The sequence below is a fragment of the Erythranthe guttata genome, chromosome 3, assembly GCF_056151865.1.
Source record: "Erythranthe guttata isolate IM_541 chromosome 3, IM_541, whole genome shotgun sequence".
NCBI lineage: Eukaryota > Viridiplantae > Streptophyta > Magnoliopsida > Lamiales > Phrymaceae > Erythranthe > Erythranthe guttata.
This window is the reverse complement of record NC_142535.1, coordinates 18224313-18242500: the sequence shown is the minus strand read 5'-3', so window position 1 is coordinate 18242500 and position 18188 is coordinate 18224313. Positions and strand designations below refer to the sequence as shown.

At 37.6% G+C, this 18188-nt stretch overlaps 5 protein-coding genes across 5 annotated transcripts; 2 read left to right on the top strand and 3 right to left on the bottom strand.

Moving 5' to 3' along the window:
- Window positions 1-1489: 1489 nt before the first annotated feature.
- LOC105974363 (DNAJ heat shock N-terminal domain-containing protein) lies at window positions 1490-5540 on the bottom strand. Its single transcript, XM_012999449.2, has 11 exons — window positions 5039-5540; window positions 4112-4431; window positions 3918-3995; window positions 3676-3778; window positions 3383-3471; window positions 3195-3306; window positions 2907-2960; window positions 2781-2829; window positions 2361-2461; window positions 2131-2249; window positions 1490-2023 (listed from the first exon to the last, which is right to left on the bottom strand). The coding sequence occupies exons 1-11, from the start codon at window positions 5429-5431 to the stop codon at window positions 1669-1671; spliced, it is 1773 nt and encodes a 590-aa protein (XP_012854903.2). The 5' UTR covers window positions 5432-5540; the 3' UTR covers window positions 1490-1668.
- A 1580-nt stretch (window positions 5541-7120) lies between these two features.
- LOC105974223 (uncharacterized) lies at window positions 7121-8156 on the top strand. Its single transcript, XM_012999288.2, has 4 exons — window positions 7121-7267; window positions 7352-7408; window positions 7521-7602; window positions 7702-8156. The coding sequence occupies exons 1-4, from the start codon at window positions 7220-7222 to the stop codon at window positions 7881-7883; spliced, it is 369 nt and encodes a 122-aa protein (XP_012854742.2). The 5' UTR covers window positions 7121-7219; the 3' UTR covers window positions 7884-8156.
- Window positions 8157-8794: 638 nt separating this feature from the next.
- LOC105974409 (uncharacterized) lies at window positions 8795-13208 on the top strand. The gene is made up of 7 exons (XM_012999508.2): window positions 8795-9303; window positions 10124-10852; window positions 11365-11717; window positions 11871-12082; window positions 12178-12434; window positions 12536-12714; window positions 12805-13208. The coding sequence occupies exons 1-7, from the start codon at window positions 9075-9077 to the stop codon at window positions 12886-12888; spliced, it is 2043 nt and encodes a 680-aa protein (XP_012854962.1). The 5' UTR covers window positions 8795-9074; the 3' UTR covers window positions 12889-13208.
- A 535-nt stretch (window positions 13209-13743) lies between these two features.
- LOC105974198 (uncharacterized) lies at window positions 13744-14548 on the bottom strand. Its single transcript, XM_012999263.2, has one exon. It carries the CDS (start codon window positions 14435-14437, stop codon window positions 13991-13993), a length of 447 nt encoding a protein of 148 aa, XP_012854717.1. The 5' UTR covers window positions 14438-14548; the 3' UTR covers window positions 13744-13990.
- A 277-nt stretch (window positions 14549-14825) lies between these two features.
- On the bottom strand, window positions 14826-17685 carry EMB3003 (2-oxoacid dehydrogenases acyltransferase family protein). The gene is made up of 6 exons (XM_012999480.2): window positions 16542-17685; window positions 15941-16132; window positions 15742-15829; window positions 15562-15632; window positions 15374-15457; window positions 14826-15286 (listed from the first exon to the last, which is right to left on the bottom strand). Exons 1-6 carry the CDS (start codon window positions 17409-17411, stop codon window positions 15182-15184), a joined length of 1410 nt encoding a protein of 469 aa, XP_012854934.2. The 5' UTR covers window positions 17412-17685; the 3' UTR covers window positions 14826-15181.
- Between the last annotated feature and the right edge of the window lie 503 nt (window positions 17686-18188).

The following is an 18188-nucleotide window of genomic DNA, read 5'->3' as shown; positions in this document are numbered from 1 at the left end:
TTTCATCACACCCCAAACTACTTTTCTCACACACAAACACACACAGCTGAGGTGTCCAAATGACAGTTCAAAAGGCAATTAAGCACAAATCTAACAGCTGAACAAAGCATGACCCGAAGTTCGAGTACTATAATCATCAAAGACATCCCTCAAACGTGTGGTGTGAACACGATATACATCCTCAGACAAACAACAAATAAAGGGCAATTATCGTTTTTATGCTGTTAACGACGTTTTCACACACTGTTGGATTCAGGGCATCATCCATCATATGCATGTGGATTGATTATCAATTATGTCATTCTTGAAAGATTTACTTTACCACACAGAGATACTAATCTATTGCGTTATCTATTCGTCATAATTACAAACCCACATTAACATTTAAATTAGTATGCAGTATACTGTAAATGGTGCTGTCATCTATCTTAAAAGGAATCGGTTACTTTAGCAAACAAGTAAACAGTCTAAACAAAGCAAGTGGCTTCTTTTGGGGCGGTTTGTGGGACTATCGAACATTCTCAGACAGCATTTTCAACCCTCTCATCAAATGACACATGTATATATATCTGTATCTATATATGAACATTAAAGAATGTATATAAAGATGGTGTGGTGGGGTGTGGGGTGGGGTGGGATGGGGGTGGGGGGGTTAACTAAACTTGAAAATGACATAATAAGCTTCTAGAGAAGGGGTGGATAGACTAGGGACCCTTAACTAAAGAATGAAAATGACATATCTCCACACAAAAACAAATGTTGTCTCACTTTACCATTTTCCTCAGATATGAGGTTTCATCATTGCTGCATTACAATTCACATTCCATTTGTCTCTTCGAATTTCTCGTTTACTGTTTCTTGATTATTATTGCGTGGATAACTATGGTCCCGACTCAGCACTTATTTATTCACTAAGTTGGAAGATTAACTAGTGATTAGTGACTCGTGAAGTTTTGAATATTCAATGTTAAAACTTAAAACAACTAGTGTGGTAGAGTACTTTTCTTTTCCGATTCTTCTATGATCGGTCCTGGTCATTATTCTGTGCAGCTTCATGCTTACAAAGGCCGATTTTCTTTTTTTTCTCAATTTTATGGAAATATTGAGGGTTTACTAACCGCCCACTCGGAAAATGTTACAGATTTAAGGAAATTAAAAAAATAAATAAAATCCTAACATATATGTTACATAGGTCATTGCTTAGATTGTAAGTGGGACTAGGCAGCAGGCCCATGATCATCATAATAAGGGCCGAAAAGTTGACATCCACGGATGATTGCTTCACTTCAAGCTCTAATCAATTTCTTATATTTTAGCAATGATTTCTAAAATCTCTAATCGGTCACCCCCCAAAGATTCTCACACCTAGTGGAAGAGGATTCTGATTTGATTCCACTTGCATAAATTTCCTCGACAATCAACAAGGTGACCCACTTAAAAAATGCAACAAAGTTTCTATTTTGGTTATGTACAGTGAATCAATCAGGGGTGCAGAAAACCTTTTTCTTCATTCTGCACTCTAAACATGGTTTTCATATAAAACTGAAAAGAAATTATTTCAAATAAGTTAAAATAGGAACATAGGAATTATTCTACAGGTGGGGATACAATCACACAAAATTGAATAGCAACTCTATAAATATAAAATCTATAACATATCCATGCGCGTTAAAGGAAATTTCTTTGGAAGGTTCCAGAAGAAAACCTGGAAGTGAGACCCTGAGACATATTGTCAGCGTCAAGTTTGACATTCAGTCTGCCAGCTGTCAAATCTTTTTCGCGGTCCCACGGCTTCCACGGATGATTTCCCTCCCACTCCTCTTTACCCGCCTCTTTCGCAGCGTCTTCCCCCTTTGACTTTTTCTTCGAACTTTTCCTAATCGACTCGTTATGCTTTTCTACCAAAGATTTAGACCGTTTTGCTTTATTGTACTGATCTACCAATTCTGCATCGGGGTTCACTCTTTTCTTGTCTTGCTCATTTGAAGCAAGGGCTGCAGCCTCGTTATATGCTTCTAGATAACTGCGCACCAAAACATCTCTCGATCAGACATAAAAGCTTGATAAACATTCTACACTGAATATATATATACATACATACATATATATAGAGAGAGAGAGAAAACATACTTCATCTTTGCTTTCTGAGCTCTGTCTGAAGGTGTATCTGTCCAAGCACTTGTGTCACCACGTCCTTCTTTAGCGGTCTTACTGAAGCTTCTTGTTGAATGCATGGACACGCCTCCAGCCTGAAGATGAGTGAGTACAAGTCAATAACAGGTACGAAACGAAACTCTTTATAAAAAATTAAAAAAAAAAAGGATGAGAAAAAAGAAATAGAAAAGATAAGAGCCATTTACTTTTCTTTCTGGGGGTAATGTGGTCATCCATTCATCTCTCTTTGGTGCAGCTTTTACGTCCATCTCTGCCAGGAGTATGTCATCACCCTCCATGGATATACCTGCCAGCAAACAGTTATCAATATCAAAATCAAGTCTAGCTAGAGATATGCTTGCTAAGAAGATGAATCATAGATTCTTTTTTTTCCTGATAGTATTTTTTTTTCAAAAAAATTAAAGTGAAGTTTGGAGGTTGAAGAACTGCACGGGGTTGTGCACGTGAAAAAAGATAACAAGATCGATAACCAATGAGGTCTTGGATTCATCAAGAAACTAAAGTTGCTTCCAAACATAAAAAACCAATGCTGCGTACTCTTTCAGATGATTTAATTTCACATGCATGCATGAAAATAACATGGTATTTAGCAGAAAGTGTTTAACCTTGAAGTCGTCTCCATTGAGCAGCCTCGCGCAAGGATTTCAACTCTGCCTGCAGATATAGAACAAGTAGTATGAATAAAGTCGTCATGTGGGGTCTAACAAATCATTACAGAGCCACAATGGTACCTTAAATGCTTCTTGTTCCTCCTTCTGCTTTATTTTGTCGTCTAGAGCTTTTCGCTGCCAAAAGAGAAAATGGTTAGGATACAAAACAAAAATAAAATTCGACCAAAAAATTGAAGAAACTTGCAAATTGGTCTGTCATCTCAATTAAACAAATTTGTATGAAGCATATTATGTCAGATATCAATTCTGACACAGTTCTGATTGGTCAAATCAAGAACTAATCCATTCATTAGCATAGAAGCAGGTAATAAAATTTCCAACCTTAAACAACCTTATCATAATACTCACCTTATCAGGATCCTGTAAATCCTTAAATGCTTTGTTCAACTTAACGAATGCTTGTTGTGCTTGAGGGTGAGAGCACTTGTCAGGATGGACCATTAATGACAATTTCCAGTACCTAAATTTTATGCAATATCAGCAAAACCCTATGCATAAGAGTTTTGGTTATTCACAAAATAATGGCACATGTTTACCTTTTCTTCATGTTTTCTGCTGCCATATTATGGTTGACCCCAAGAATATCATATGGACTATCTTCCTCGGCACCAACTATTCTGGTAATCTGAAAACAGAGGATTTAAGTCAGCCCTGTGTAATAACCACTGCCATAGCGATCGCAGTTAAAACCACCAACTTACAGAAGCAAGAAATACAAGAAAAGAAAAATCATTTTTCTAATGATAGTATTTCAGTAACACTGAAGGGTCCATGGACTGGATGGAGAAAAAAATGAATAGTAATGAGGAAAAAAAAAATAGAGAGGAACCTCTTCAAAGCGCTCCGCTTCATTTGAAGACTCAGCTTCTTTGACCACAGCAGGAGGTGGAGGTCCAATAAATAATCCAGTGTCTTCGTCCAACTCAGCTTCTCTGTTAATTGTTCTCATGTATTATTATAGCATTAATGAAGGTCCTGATTTTTCACACTATTGAAAAAACCATAAAACCCAACAACAACAAAAAGTTTAGAAAACTTCTGTTAATTTAATAAAAAGATCGTGAGCTATACCTCAATTCAGCTTCTGCTTCTGTTAGCTTGGCCGCTGCCACAAGTAACTCGGCAGATGGCATTTCAGGTCCAATGACCCTACAATAACCAACACCAAGTGTGATACAAGAAGGTACAAACAAAAGCAGGATTTCAACAAAGGGAGATGAAGTACAGACACAAATAATTTTGTTTAGAAACATAGAACAAACTACCTTCTTCTCGGTCCAACAGAATCTTCCTTTGTATCTTCCACATTGCCAGTCAAATGTCCCTTTTCCGAATCTGGCGGCACCGAGTGTACATCTCTTTGTGAATCTAAGTGATCAAGCTTCTTTTGAGTTTGCATAAAAGAGCGTATGATTGGACCAACAACCTCCAGCGTGGGGCTCGCTTTATGTGGCAGTAGAAAGACTTTATCACCATTTTCTTTGAGGTTTAGGGATATGAACAGCCTTCGGAGTTGCTTGACCAACGACTTCTCAGATAATCCCCTTATATCAACAGCTTGTCCTTCGTCAATCATTCGCAAAAGCTGAATAAAAGCATCAGTTATAAGAAACATCATACAGCAGTATAATGATAATAAACTATTATCACATACATTAGCAAGGTCTCATTACCCCAAGTTTACTCATTACCGAACTAAGACCATTTACATATTCCTACAAAGACCAAAAGTAGCCTGAGGACACCAAAAACGGAAAGTTCGACAATACAATAAGACAAAGAACAAGTGTAGGGAGCACTTCCCTCGGCGTCAAACTTCTATATTCAAGTTAACAACATAAGACAAACTCCACCAAATTTAAATAGTGACAATATTAGATTTCTACCAACTCCTGCATAGTGTCCCACTGTTTTCAATCATCTTCGAATCGGTTAGTATAAACAATCTTCACTCGAGTGAAAACCCCCATTGTTCTAATAATTTCTCAAAGGGGAAATCTGATTAGTAACCTTATCTATGATAAACCAAAGCAATAACATAATACATATTTCAAGGTAAAATTTATCGTTAGGTTTTATCTAAAGCAGTTCAAAATACTATTCAATTAGCCAAAATGCTCAGATTGGAGCATGTGCATACAGCAAGATACAGCAAAGGAAAATACAAATTACTAAAACTTGACCAACAATACCTGCTCCAAATCCCCAGCAACGGCAGGAAACACCTTCAGTATGTACTTAGCTACATCCTCCGGACTCTCGGACTCGGATTCCGACCCGGACCCGGACCCGCTCTCGTCATCTGAATCGTATTTCCTCTTCTTCCTCTCTCTCCTTTTGTCTCTTCTGCTGTGTTTTTTCTTCTTCTTCTTCTTGCTCCTATCATTATCATCTCTTCGCGATTTTTTACCACTCCGCTTCTCCTCTCGGTCACGGCCCCCGTCACGGCGTCGTTTGCGGATTTTGGACGAAGATTCGAGCTGGTCGTCGGATGATGATGAATTCGCGGCGGAGGACGACGTTGTGGAGGTTGAGGATTCCGGTGAGGTTTTCCGGTGTCTCGATTTTCTAGAGCGGTCTCCCATTATACGAATTTGAGTAGCAAATTTTGCTTCTCTCTTCGATCGATTTCAGAAGCTGCAAACAATTCGGGTCCAGCGGTCCAGATTGTTAACCCGCAAATCACTGGAGCGGGTTTTTTTTGGGTGCGGGTTTGAGTTTGTATATGGGCTGGGCTGGGCTGTTATGCGGGCTTTTTTTTGGGTGCGGGTTCGAGTTCGTATATGGGCTGGGCCATGCGGGCTTTTTATGGTCTCGATCAGAGTAAATCCTGGACCGATATATGGATCTTGGGCCGCCAAACCGTCCAATGCTAGAATTATGAATACTTGGATCTAAATCTCGTTCGATTGTCATTATTAAGTAATCTAGACTAAATGCTAGGAGTCGGTATATATTTGGTTGGCGAGACCTTCCCTTTGAACTCAACTCACTCGATCGTTAGAGAGCTCACTCGAATTCGGATCTAGGACTGGCGGCGAAGAACAAGTGACTGGAAAAATATTAAAGAAAGAGAATATCTGTGTTGATATATATTCAGTCGTAACACCAAAAGGGTTTTCATATTCGTTTATAAGGAAAATTATACATGGTTACTTCCCACTTTATGGTCTCTTGGTGATCCCGAGATTTACTTTAATTGATCAACTATCGATCTTGTATTACATACTTTAATTTCCTTAACTATTTATGGAAATCATGCTAGGATCTTCCTCTCCAACGGCTATCTCCCTACCATTTTTCGTCTTCTTATGTGGTATGTCTTGTATTATAATGGGTTTCTAACTTTCTAGGATCTTCCTTATCTCTTAGCATCAGTTCGGCCCACGCATTGGTGCGCATCCTTCATTGGGCCTTGATTTAACGGACTTTGATTTCTATCACTCATCGGGCTTCGCCCCAATAATTCCGAGTATGGGGAGTTCGGTCCAAAGTTACCGAACTGATCCCCATCACAATTGAACATCAATATATCGATGTAGCAGGTTAATTAATAAGGAAAACAAAGATAAACATAAACACTAGAACATGACAAAAACTTTGAGGCTAATTTAGTAATTTCACATCTCTGATTCGCTGATGAGAGGGTCCAATTAATGGTCTGCCTGAAACCTGAATATCCCTGTAGTCAAAGACATTATTTTCAAGTTTCTGTTGTTGTCTCAATCCAGTGAAGCATACATCCATCAAACACGTGAAGTTCTAGCTGTACAGCTTATCATTAGCTGCATGCATGCATGCATGCACGCACGCACGCACGTACCTTCCAAAGAACTAACTACCCTAATCAAGACTTCTTTAATTACTTTATCGATTTCACACACACACACGCACACGTTCCAGTGTGTGTGTTTATATAGATGGATGTGCTTTTGTTAGTTCCTTTAAGCATCTAATATCTATCCATATCTCAGGTTTGATGCCTATTGCTTTCTTTTTTACAATTTGGTTGTAAGCTAAGGAAAAAACACAGAAGAGCCTGGACCATATTTATATATATGTATGTATGTATATATATTTATACAGTTCGTGCATTTCAAGAAAGCCAAAAGAATCCACATATATACAGCTGTGTTCTACAAATTTATAAAGTGATGATAGAAAGATCCATTAATGGACACAAAAGATAAGGGGCAAGCACATAAAGTCTGTGATTTTTGTTTTTAGGACCATTACATGTGAACCTAAATAAAAGGAAACACCAACTTTATATATATATGTATGTATGTATAATGTATCTATCTATAAATAGCCATCCTCCTACATTCAAGAAGCTCCACATCATCACAAACTAATTTTGTACTAAGCTAAACATGAAGCTGCTACTCTCGATTTTGCTCATTGCCCTTTTCGCCATTCAGGTATATATACAAATTTCGTCGTGACTATATTTTATACGGATTATTTTTTTTTGCTTAGTTCGTTGTCGTCATGCATATTTTCAGGCTTTCGCGGAGGCAAAATCAGTGATTGATGCTACTACAACACATTCTCTCTCTGAGGTACTCAGTAGTTACTAATTTAATTTGCATGCATATAAAATTATGTCTTCATCGATATATATATATACATATATACACATACTGATCGTATATATCCGACTTTTCGTTTCAGGCCGAGGATGGTGGAGAAAACTTAGGAAGCCTAATCAAGAAACACCACCACCATCACCATCACCATCACCCTCGAACAATAAGTAAACTAATTACATATTTAATATTCAATAATATAATATAATCTTCTTGAAAGTAACATGTAAAAAAAAAATATGTAATATTTATTGTGTGCATGACAGATTGCAGCTACGAGTGTTCTAGAAGATGCAGCAAAGCGTCGAGGAAGAAAATCTGCCTACGAGCATGCAACACTTGTTGCGCAAGGTGCCACTGTGTGCCACCTGGCACTTACGGCAACAAAGACCTCTGCCCATGCTATGCTAGCCAAAGAACTCATGGAAACAGGCCTAAGTGCCCTTGAATTAATTAATTTTATTAATTAATTAAAACCTCAGTTTTTTTGAATTTATTCTATTTTTATTTATGTGTGCATGCAAAATAATTATTTGTTTGGTTTGTCACAGTTTCATTGCTGCCAAGAATGTGTGTATTGATTTGGTAATAAATTTGTGTGACGGTTAATAATTTGCATTGTATCTCTTTTGATATGCAGTGCTGTATGTGTGAGTGACAATATATATAATGTATTTCTTTTTTACCAGTTCTTGCAAATAAATAAAATATTTCTTGCTTAGACTTTTGCTTTTTTTATATGTATATATATTAAATATTAAATTAATAGTATTTTCTTTTTTAACTACAACAAATATTAATCTCTAGAGTGGCAACATCTAATATCATTACATTAGTAATTTAGTATAATAATTGTATTCATGATCAGTAGCGAAGTCATGATTACAAATTTGGGAAACATAATGAATTAAAAAAATTGTAGAGAGACCGTTAATACTGTTGTTGTAGACGAATTTTTATATCTTCGTATAAAATAATAAGAATTTGATAAATATATGGAGGTCAGGACCCCTATGCGCCTTATACTAGTTCCGCCACTGTTCAGAATGTGAAGTAGAACGTATGATATGGTGCCAATAAAAATGAATTTGGGACAATATAAAGGAGTTATTAGTGGCAAAACACATAATATTATCATCTAATTAAAATAAATGATTCTTGTTATTGTCATTGTAGCTATTTCACTAATATTAAGAGGGTATTTAGACAACATAAATAAATATAAAAAGGGTTGTTTGGTTTGTAATGTTAAAAGTTGGTTGATTTCATTAATTAATAATTAAACTAAATTCCAAAAAGCAATTTTCATATTATTGATTAAGTAATCGTAATATAAAAACAAAAAGGAAATGATGAACTAGGGGCATTTCGGTAACTTCCACATCGACATGCCGAAACAATTTGATTAATCAAATCTCACCCTCCCTCTTTTCTTTTTCTTCCCACCGCTTCTCCGTCGAGTGATTAAGGAACTCTCCGGCGAACTTCCTCGAATATCTCCGATTGTACCCGAGAATCTGTTAAATACCATTTATACCCTTTCAAAACCCCCCATTCCGTTCAATCATAAACCCTTCTTTTGCCCGATTTGGATCATCAATCGTATACGCGTTGTGTATCTACATCCAATAATGCGCGGATGGCCCAGTACAGGCAATCCGGTGGCGGCGGCGGCGGCGGAAATGGGGCGCGAAACGGTGTCGTGTCGGATCACGTTTCAGTCGGAGTCCGTGGCGGTTCGAGGCACATCCACCACCGTCGATTGAAGGCGCCGCCTGCTTATAAGATCTCCATTGGATTCTGCATCCTGACGCTCGCTATTATTTTGTTGATCTCCACTTTTTTCTATTTCTCGTTGCAGAGTAAAGGTAATGCGCCGCCCTTGTTTATTGACTGAACCTCTGGGATTTTGAGTTAAAGCTTATTTTGTATGATTTTCAGTTTTATCTGAGCATTTGATTAATTTATTATTCACTTCAAGTTAATTGAATGGGTTGCAGACTATGTAATCAGTTGTTAAAATTGAGTGGTGGATTGCTGGCAGTGATGGAAGTTTTTTAAACTGATATAATGTATTTTAACAGATAAGTTAGTGCATCTGTATGAATTCCTCTCTGTTTCGGTTACAGAAATCTAAGCTTTCTTGACACAATTTGTGAATTGGGTAATACAATGTGAAATCGGGGATGAGATACGAACTTCGTACGGTAGTAATTGATTCGTAAATTGTGCAATGCCTTCTTGAGTTGGACAATGTGGTGAACGAACTATGGATAACTTTGCTCTCGAAGGAGCTACGACATTAATTAAGTGAACTTAAGCTAAATTGATCTTGCTAACTCTTCCATTCTAAATCAGCTAGTTTTCAGAAATACTAACAGAAGACGATACACAGGTAAGAAGCTTAGCATGTATATACTCGACTCGGTCCCTTAGGGTTCACAAATTTATCAATAGGGGCTTATGTTTTTATATCTGGATTATGGATTCTAGGCCAGTTGTATTTTCATAGTTTCTTCCTTCTGTATCTTACTGTACGAGTGGATTCTCATCTCTGGAATTCTATGGGAAACTAATTCGAATTTGACTAGGGTATTTTTATATCAATGTTCCAGTACTAGATCTTTCATTGACCAACTGTGTTGTAAGTGCTTGACTTTGATAATTTTACTCGTCTTCCTTTGCCAGGAGGTGATATAAACAGGCACCAAGTTCAAGATGATGACACGGGCAATGAAACAGATTTTCTCATGGATGTTACACAGCTACAAAAATCCAAGGAGCTCAAATTCGGCCATGGATCCGTTGCTCATGGCAGGGATTCACGGGACTGGGACAAGGATGACAGAAGAAGAGATGAGGATTATAGTGAGGAAGAACAGGAGCGTGTTCGAGATGGTTCTGTTGATAAGGTTCACACTCCAGTGAAAAACATCGATAAAAAAGATTCTCACGAAGTTTTGGGTAAACAAGGAATTGGCTTGTACAATGAGGTTGGGCGCGATGAATTGAAAATCTACCAGGCTGAATACGAGGCCTCTCTAAACGGAAGCCACAGATCTGGAGAGACTGACGAGAGGGAACGCAAAGCATTAGAGGATAATGATGAATATGATGATGGTATTGACTTACAGGATGATCAAATGGAAGATGGTGATGATGTTGGGCATGATGACAAGGACCACTCTAGTGCCACAGAGCCTCGTACTGTTAGAAACAAGAAGCAAAGCATCAATGAGGAATCTGATAAAGATTCCACTGGTTTGTTAAGCAAAGGATCTTCTTTGGAATCCCAGCATGCTCAAGTCGATGCAGTTTCTGGGCATGCGAATTCTGTAGAAGCTCACCATGTTCGAAAGGTGATGCCTGGAAAACGCTCAGGTTCAAGAAAGAAGCCTAAGCGTCGAAAGTTTTCTGGTAATCATCTATTTTGCGTAATAAGTTATTTATTTCTTCTTAACAATCAAGTGACTCTGTTCATTGGCCAATATATACGTATTCAACTATAAGTTATTCTGCTACTGGACTTAGGATGGACATCCAGAATTCCTCTTCATACCAATTAATGAGAATATTTGTTATTTATTCAATTATATCAATAGCGTCATAAATTGTTTAATGTTCTGTTAATCAGCTTGGATTGAAGTGCCATCGATTAATCAAGTACTTGTGTAACTAAAATAACCAATGTGATACTATAATAAGGTATTTTGCATCGTGTTTAGCAACAACCATTTGAACCTTCCTCTAATATTTGATTAACTCTATGTGCTCAGTGTAAGAGGTAGCTGATTTGCCTGATGCCAACATTCGTTTTTTTCCAGATTAAAAAAATTAAATTGATTGATGTCATTAGAATTTGTTTAAAGAGTTTAGTTCATTTTTTCCCTCTTTCGATCATATTTAATACTGATAGCCAACAATTTCAGGTTCTTGTGAAATGAAAATTTCGAATTCCAGTACACTACTTGTGGAGCCAGTGGAAAGTCGAAAGTTTGCAAGGTTCTCCTTGCAATACACTAAGAAAGAAGAGAAGCCCTTTGGAGATGAAAAATGGGAGCCTAGATTTGCCGGACATCAGAGTCTCGGAGAAAGGGAAGAATCTTTCATTGCTCGTGATCAGAAAATTAACTGTGGGTTTGTAAAAGGTCCTAAGGGGTCACAAAGTACAGGGTTTGACTTAGCTGAAGACGATGCAAAGTATATTAGTAGTTGCCACATTGCTGTTATGTCTTGCATATTTGGCAATTCTGATCGCTTGAGATCACCAATTGGCAAAACTGTACGATTCATTACACCCCTATTCTATCGTTTAGTCCTCGTTTTATCCAACTTGACTGTCATCATGTATTTATAGTAAACATGAAATAGAGACTTAAGTTTATCACTATTAGTGGTGATTAATTACTGGCCTCGACTCCTTTCTTAATCTTAGGTCTCTCGTACATCGAGGAAAAACGTATGCTTTGTCATGTTCGTAGATGAAGTAACTTTACAAACTCTTTCAGCAGAAGGCCAAATGCCCGATACAATGGGCTTTGTGGGATTATGGAAGATTGTGGTGGTGAAGAATCCTCCTTTCACCGATATGCGGAGAGTGGGAAAGATACCGAAATTTTTGCCACATCGTCTATTTCCTTCAGCCAGGTACAAATTACAGCTAAAACCATTTTATGAATCGATTGCTTGGTTACGCTTATTTTTCTCCAACTGTTACGTATTCTGTTGCCATATTTTTTCAGGTACTCAATTTGGTTGGACAGCAAACTTCGCCTCCAGCTCGATCCATTGCTTATCTTGGAATACTTCCTATGGAGAAAAGGTTACGAGTACGCTATTTCAAATCACTATGACCGCCATTGTTTGTGGGAAGAGGTTGCCCAAAACAAGAAGCTCAACAAGTACAACCATAGTGTTATAGACGAACAATTTGCATTCTATCAAGCAGACGGCATGAAAAGATTTAACGCATCAGACGCTAACAAGCTTCTACCCAGCAGTACGATTACTCTCCACTTATCTTCCTAAATTCTTCAGTTTTCAGTGTAATAAATAATCCTTTTTTTATCCATATAAAAAACATGTTCGATATTTTTGCAGATGTACCAGAAGGGTCGTTCATCGTCAGGGCTCATACACCAATGTCGAACTTGTTTTCTTGCCTCTGGTTTAACGAGGTTGACCGTTTTACACCTCGTGACCAGCTAAGTTTCGCCTACACGTATCACAAATTAAGACGGACAAATCCCGAAAAACCCTTTTTTCTCAACATGTTCAAGGTACTAATTTATTGTAGTTATAATAATTAACCTTCTAGTGTGTGTTTGCCGTTACACTTTCGTTGCTGAGCCTAAACTATCTTGTGCCAGGACTGTGAGAGGCGAAAGATAGCTAAATTGTACCATCATAGGTCCGAGGAGCGGAGGAATATTCCCCTACACGAAACAGAGTAGTTCTTTACGATCCCGATTTTAATCAAGAAACTTCATATGCCCTTTCGGAGAAATATGCGTTAATTGTGGAGGGTGACGGATATGGTAAAATACGGTGTATATTGCAAAACTTTATGTCGGGGGTGGTGAAAAGGACATTGCTTCCATTGATACTATACGAACAAGCTTTAAAAGGTCAGTCCTCGATTCGCTTCATAGATAGAAGAAAGACATATATATGACGGGCCATTGTGCCTTAATTCGATTCATTTAGTTACTTATATTGAACCGTGTAATCCCAAAATGAAGCACTTGATATATTTGTACTAATATTTTTCAAAGCTGCTTCTGTTTTTCTTCGATGCATGCCGTGATTATGTATTCGTCCAATTTTTGATTTATGGTATTTTTTTTCAATTTAACTACTGAATGTTGATTTTTTCTTCTAAAACATATTTTTATTCATATATACATATATGACACCACAATTCATAAAAACTTATTTGTTCACTAATTAAATTAATCGACAAAAGACAAATATAATTTAATTTTTTTCCCCAATTTGATGAAAAAAAAAAAGTTGATCTTGTCATATTGTAATAGACCAACTACCATCATTAATAATTTCAAATAAATAATAACTTGCAAAGATGAACAACTACTCCCTTAGTTAGTGCATTACAGCTTTAATTAATTGTATTTAATTTATATGTGACAGCTACTGCTAAAATACACCATATCTCTATTTTCAAATAATCAAAGACAAATCATAATCAACCCATACAACCGTGTTTAGGATATTCGAAATGTCTTTTTATGAAAGATTTGGAAAATAAAATAAAATAAAATAATAATAAGAAATAATAAAAAAGAATATTCGAAATATGGAATTACATATCTTGTCTCCATTTACAATTGCATGGCTTGCTCACTTTTAAATTAATCACACTCACCCATAAACTTAAACTAAATAATATACATATTAACCAGGAAAAGAAAAAAAAAAGTTTCACCTTTCTGCAACTGATGAACAAAAGAAGAAGAATTCAAGAAAAGATCGAAGTAAATGTGAATATCAAACCGAATCGGGACTCGTGAAAAAAAAAAACGTAGTTGTACGAGGTTACCAAGCGTGCTTTTTGATTGTACGATGAGAATTCTGCATGACAAACACCTTCTTCAAGACTTTGATGAATACTAGGATGCTCGGTTTCTTCCCATCAAACATGTTTCGGTTTGCTTTCGACAACTTCAACGCTTTCACGCAGCTGATTTTAACTTCGCTCCCCGGTGAAGAAACATCCGAACGAATTTGCGCCTTACTCCCACATCCGATTCTCGAGAATTCATCGTTCAAATCCTCCCACAACATGTCCATTTTATCCTCATCTTCCTCTTCATTCTGTACTTCTTTACCTTTACTGTTTTTGGGGTTTTCTCCGGGAGAAGCGGCGGCGGTGGAAGTGGAGGAGCACCGCCAGAGAGGCGGTGATTCGATGAATTCCGGTGGCGAACCGGTGGCGGTGATTTGGAAGCTGAAGTCTTCTTCTGCAGCAGTAGTAGTAGCCATGAGTTTGTAATAAAGAGAGGGGTAGTGGGGGAATGAAATGAAATGGTGTGATGGTGGTTGAGAATGGAAGGTATGGTTGTTTGATTATGTGTGTAAGAGTTTATTAGTTCAACTTCTACAACTTGTTGCACTAATAACTTGTTTACATCAAGGATAAGGGAACTTAGTAGGGTCCACAAAATTATGAAGAAAAAAGAAATATTGTTTCAAAATAGATCACCTTATTTTCATCAAAATAGTGTAATAACTTTCAAAATTATGAAGAAAAAAAAATGAGCTATTATTTCGGTTTATATCGGAATCGCAAATTCGACACCCCCTAATCCATTCATACGATTAAGTTCTCACAAGACTGCATCAAACGAGCATCATCGACATGAAATGAAAATGGGAACAAAAAACCTTGGTTTAGTACCATAAACAATCACTACATGTTGTTATCGAGCAGAATTGATCGACAAAAAAACTGAACTCAGAATTCGATAGCCTCAAAGACCAAATATTCTCGGTAGAAACCATACAAAAAAAACACTTCTAAATAGAGATATATAGTGTCTCGTCTACATAAAAAATTAACCACCAGTGAGTCACACATGATTGGTTAAAATATATTTCGCGTGATCCTTGATAATTGCGCACTTTCCAAGAATATCGGCTTCTTGATTCTTCTATAAAGAACCACTGATTAACGAGATAAGCTAAAAAAACGGCTTCAGTCTTCGATGATGACATGTGACATGGATTTTAAAAAGTCAAATCTTTAGGATCCTCAATTATCTTAGACAACGTTTGCAAGAATGCTGCCAGGTCAGCACCGTATATCACACGGTGATCTGCAGTTACGTTGACCTAGAAAAAATCGAAATTTAGTTAAGAGAATGAAAATTATGTAAAAGTAAAAATTCGCCAGTTGTAATGAATGTGATTGTACTGTACCTGCATTTGAGTTTTCATGCCGATTCTACCATCCTTAGTACCAACAACAGTGGGTTGAGAAGCTCCAACAGCCATAATTGCACCCTGCGGAAAAAAAAAATGCCGTAAGTACGGTACAATTACAATACATTTAATAAGTTGACATGCAAAAAGTCCTAATTATCGGGAATATAATTTCAATTACTCACAGTTCCTGGTGGCAAGATGGCATCAAAACGGTCCACCCCAAACATTCCGAGGTTAGATAGAGTAAAAGTGCCTGTAAATTATAAAAAAAATATGATGACGGTAAGAAGAAGCATGTAAGAAAAGGGATGTTAAAAAGATTTTCTTTTGGTGCACTTGTCCATTTAAATTAATCAAGTTACCTGTAGTGTATTCGTTAGGTTGGAGCTGCTTTGCTCGTGCCTTGTCAACTAACTCCTTCCACTTTCTTGATAGCGTATATATGTCAACCTAAGACAAGTACAACAACAAAAACGAAATTAATGTAAGAAGCTACAGAAAAGGGTAACGAAAATCATAATCTTACACAAATTTGAGAAAACAAAATGAGGTATGGTCAACCTTGTCGGCATCTTGGAGCACAGGTGTAATCAAACCACCATCGATGGCTACCGCTACTGCAACGTTGATATGAGTGTTATATGTAAAGCTCTTGCCATCTCTGCAACTAGAGTTCACGACAGGATGTTTGACCAAAGCAAGAGCCGTTGCCTTGGCTAGCAATGCTGTCATTGTTACTCCCTTCGATTTGATCTGAAACATATTTATAAAGATTACGACTTGCTAAACAATGTCAACAAGAAAAATCGAAAATAACTTATTTCCCATGTTCTACTGATTTCATATGTTTCTTCAATAGAAGTTCCACAAAAGTCAAAACCGATTCGTTCATTTCATTTATAACATAATCGCCTGGTTTACTATAACCGTCTGTAAATCACTGACTGGTAATCTAATAAAGCAATAGATTTACAACTTTTATGAAATTCAAAGTAGTCACCGGAGACACCTATTACACATTATCTTGAGTCATATTTGCTATTTCAACCTAAAAAAAATCATTTTTGGACAAGAACTGAACATGTCTACACAAATCCGTAATATTTTGAGAAATATAACAATTGAAAAAAGACGCGCGACAATCTAGTCAAACAAGCATTACCTTCTTGTACAAAGCATCGAGCGCATCTGTGGTAAAAGTATACCCCACTCGGAAAGTCGGCACAGCCAAGCTGTCTACCATATTCCTGCTCACAGCGCCCTGCATTGTAGTGAACGGCACCACCGACCCCAACTCGACACCACTTGGCTTAGGTGGCTCACTGGCCTGCACTTTAGCACCACCACTGCTCAGTTTTGCAGCAGCCAAAACAGCCTCCACGTCTTTAGCCACCACCCTCCCGTTCGGCCCACTCCCAAATACTCCCTTCAAATCGACCCCGAAATCCTTGGCCAATTTCTTGGCATAGGGGGAAGCCACTACTCTTTTCCCACCTTCAGATGCCGGATGCTCAGCAGATCCCAATGCATTAGTTCCGACACTAGCTTTCACAGCAGGAGCCGGGCTCGGCATTTCATCGAACACCTTCGGGGCATCACTAGTAGGAGCAGGTGGCGCTGGTGCAGCAGGGGCGGAGGAAGATGATTTCTTCGATTGAGCAATTGCGAGGGCAATTTCTTCCTCGGTCTCTGCAAGCAAGGCAATGGTGGATCCGACAGCAGCGGAGAGACCTTCGTCGACAACAATGGCAGCCAAATACCCATCGTAAAACGACTCCACATCCATATCCGCCTTATCAGACTCAACCACCACGACAGACTCGCCCTTGGACAGCTTATCGCCCTCCGATTTAATCCAGCTGACGATTTTACCCTCCGTCATCGTGGAGCTGAGGGCCGGCATGAAGATTTCGCGGATCTTGGATTGGACGAGGAGGGGCGTCCGGGGGAGTGGGGATGCGCATCCGGGACGGCGGCGGAGGGACGGCGGAGCGGTGGGGATGAAGGAGGTGTGGAGGAGGTGAGAAGACATGGTTAATGGTTCAAAGTGTGAGAAATTCGAGGAGAGAAAATGGAGAAAAAGTGTTTGATGAAATGATTGAAATTGTTGTTAAGAGGGGAAAAAAACTCAGAAAGAGAGCGGAAATCTCGAATGCATCGAAGGAAGGAGGCGGAGCTTTCAAGAATCAAACCAACTTTTACCGGTATTGCCAACACCACTGGTGACAGTGTGAACTGCGTGTGTGTGTGTGTGTGTGTGTAATTGTCTATTTCGTTTTCTTTTTTCTGCAATTTAATTTGTTTATAATTATTATCCCGAAAGATTATATATTTGGGAAATATTGTATAATTGTTATAATTGTTGTTTTTATTTTTTTATTTTTTAAAAATTAAAATCCAATCGAAATTAGGATTTCATAGACTCCATATGTTCCATAATATCTGTCTCTTTTGAGAATTTATTTTATTTCATATTATCTGCCATTTTACAATTCCAATACTGCATTAATTGCTTATTTTTCAATTTTACACTTATTAACTCTGCAGCACTCTTCTGCATTAATTAATAAATAAGGGTATTTTGGTACATCAATAAATATTTTCCTAAAATCAATACATATTTATTGAGATTCTTAAGATTTGTGCTAAGGTGAAAAACGACACCTATTTAGGAACGAAGGGAGTATATTCTAGTTTCGATCCAAATAAATTCGAGAAAAAACGAAAATCATGGAATCTGGAATGAAAAATATTTTTTTGAAAATATGAAAATTTGTATTTAAAGTGATGGGATTTCAAATTCCATTCC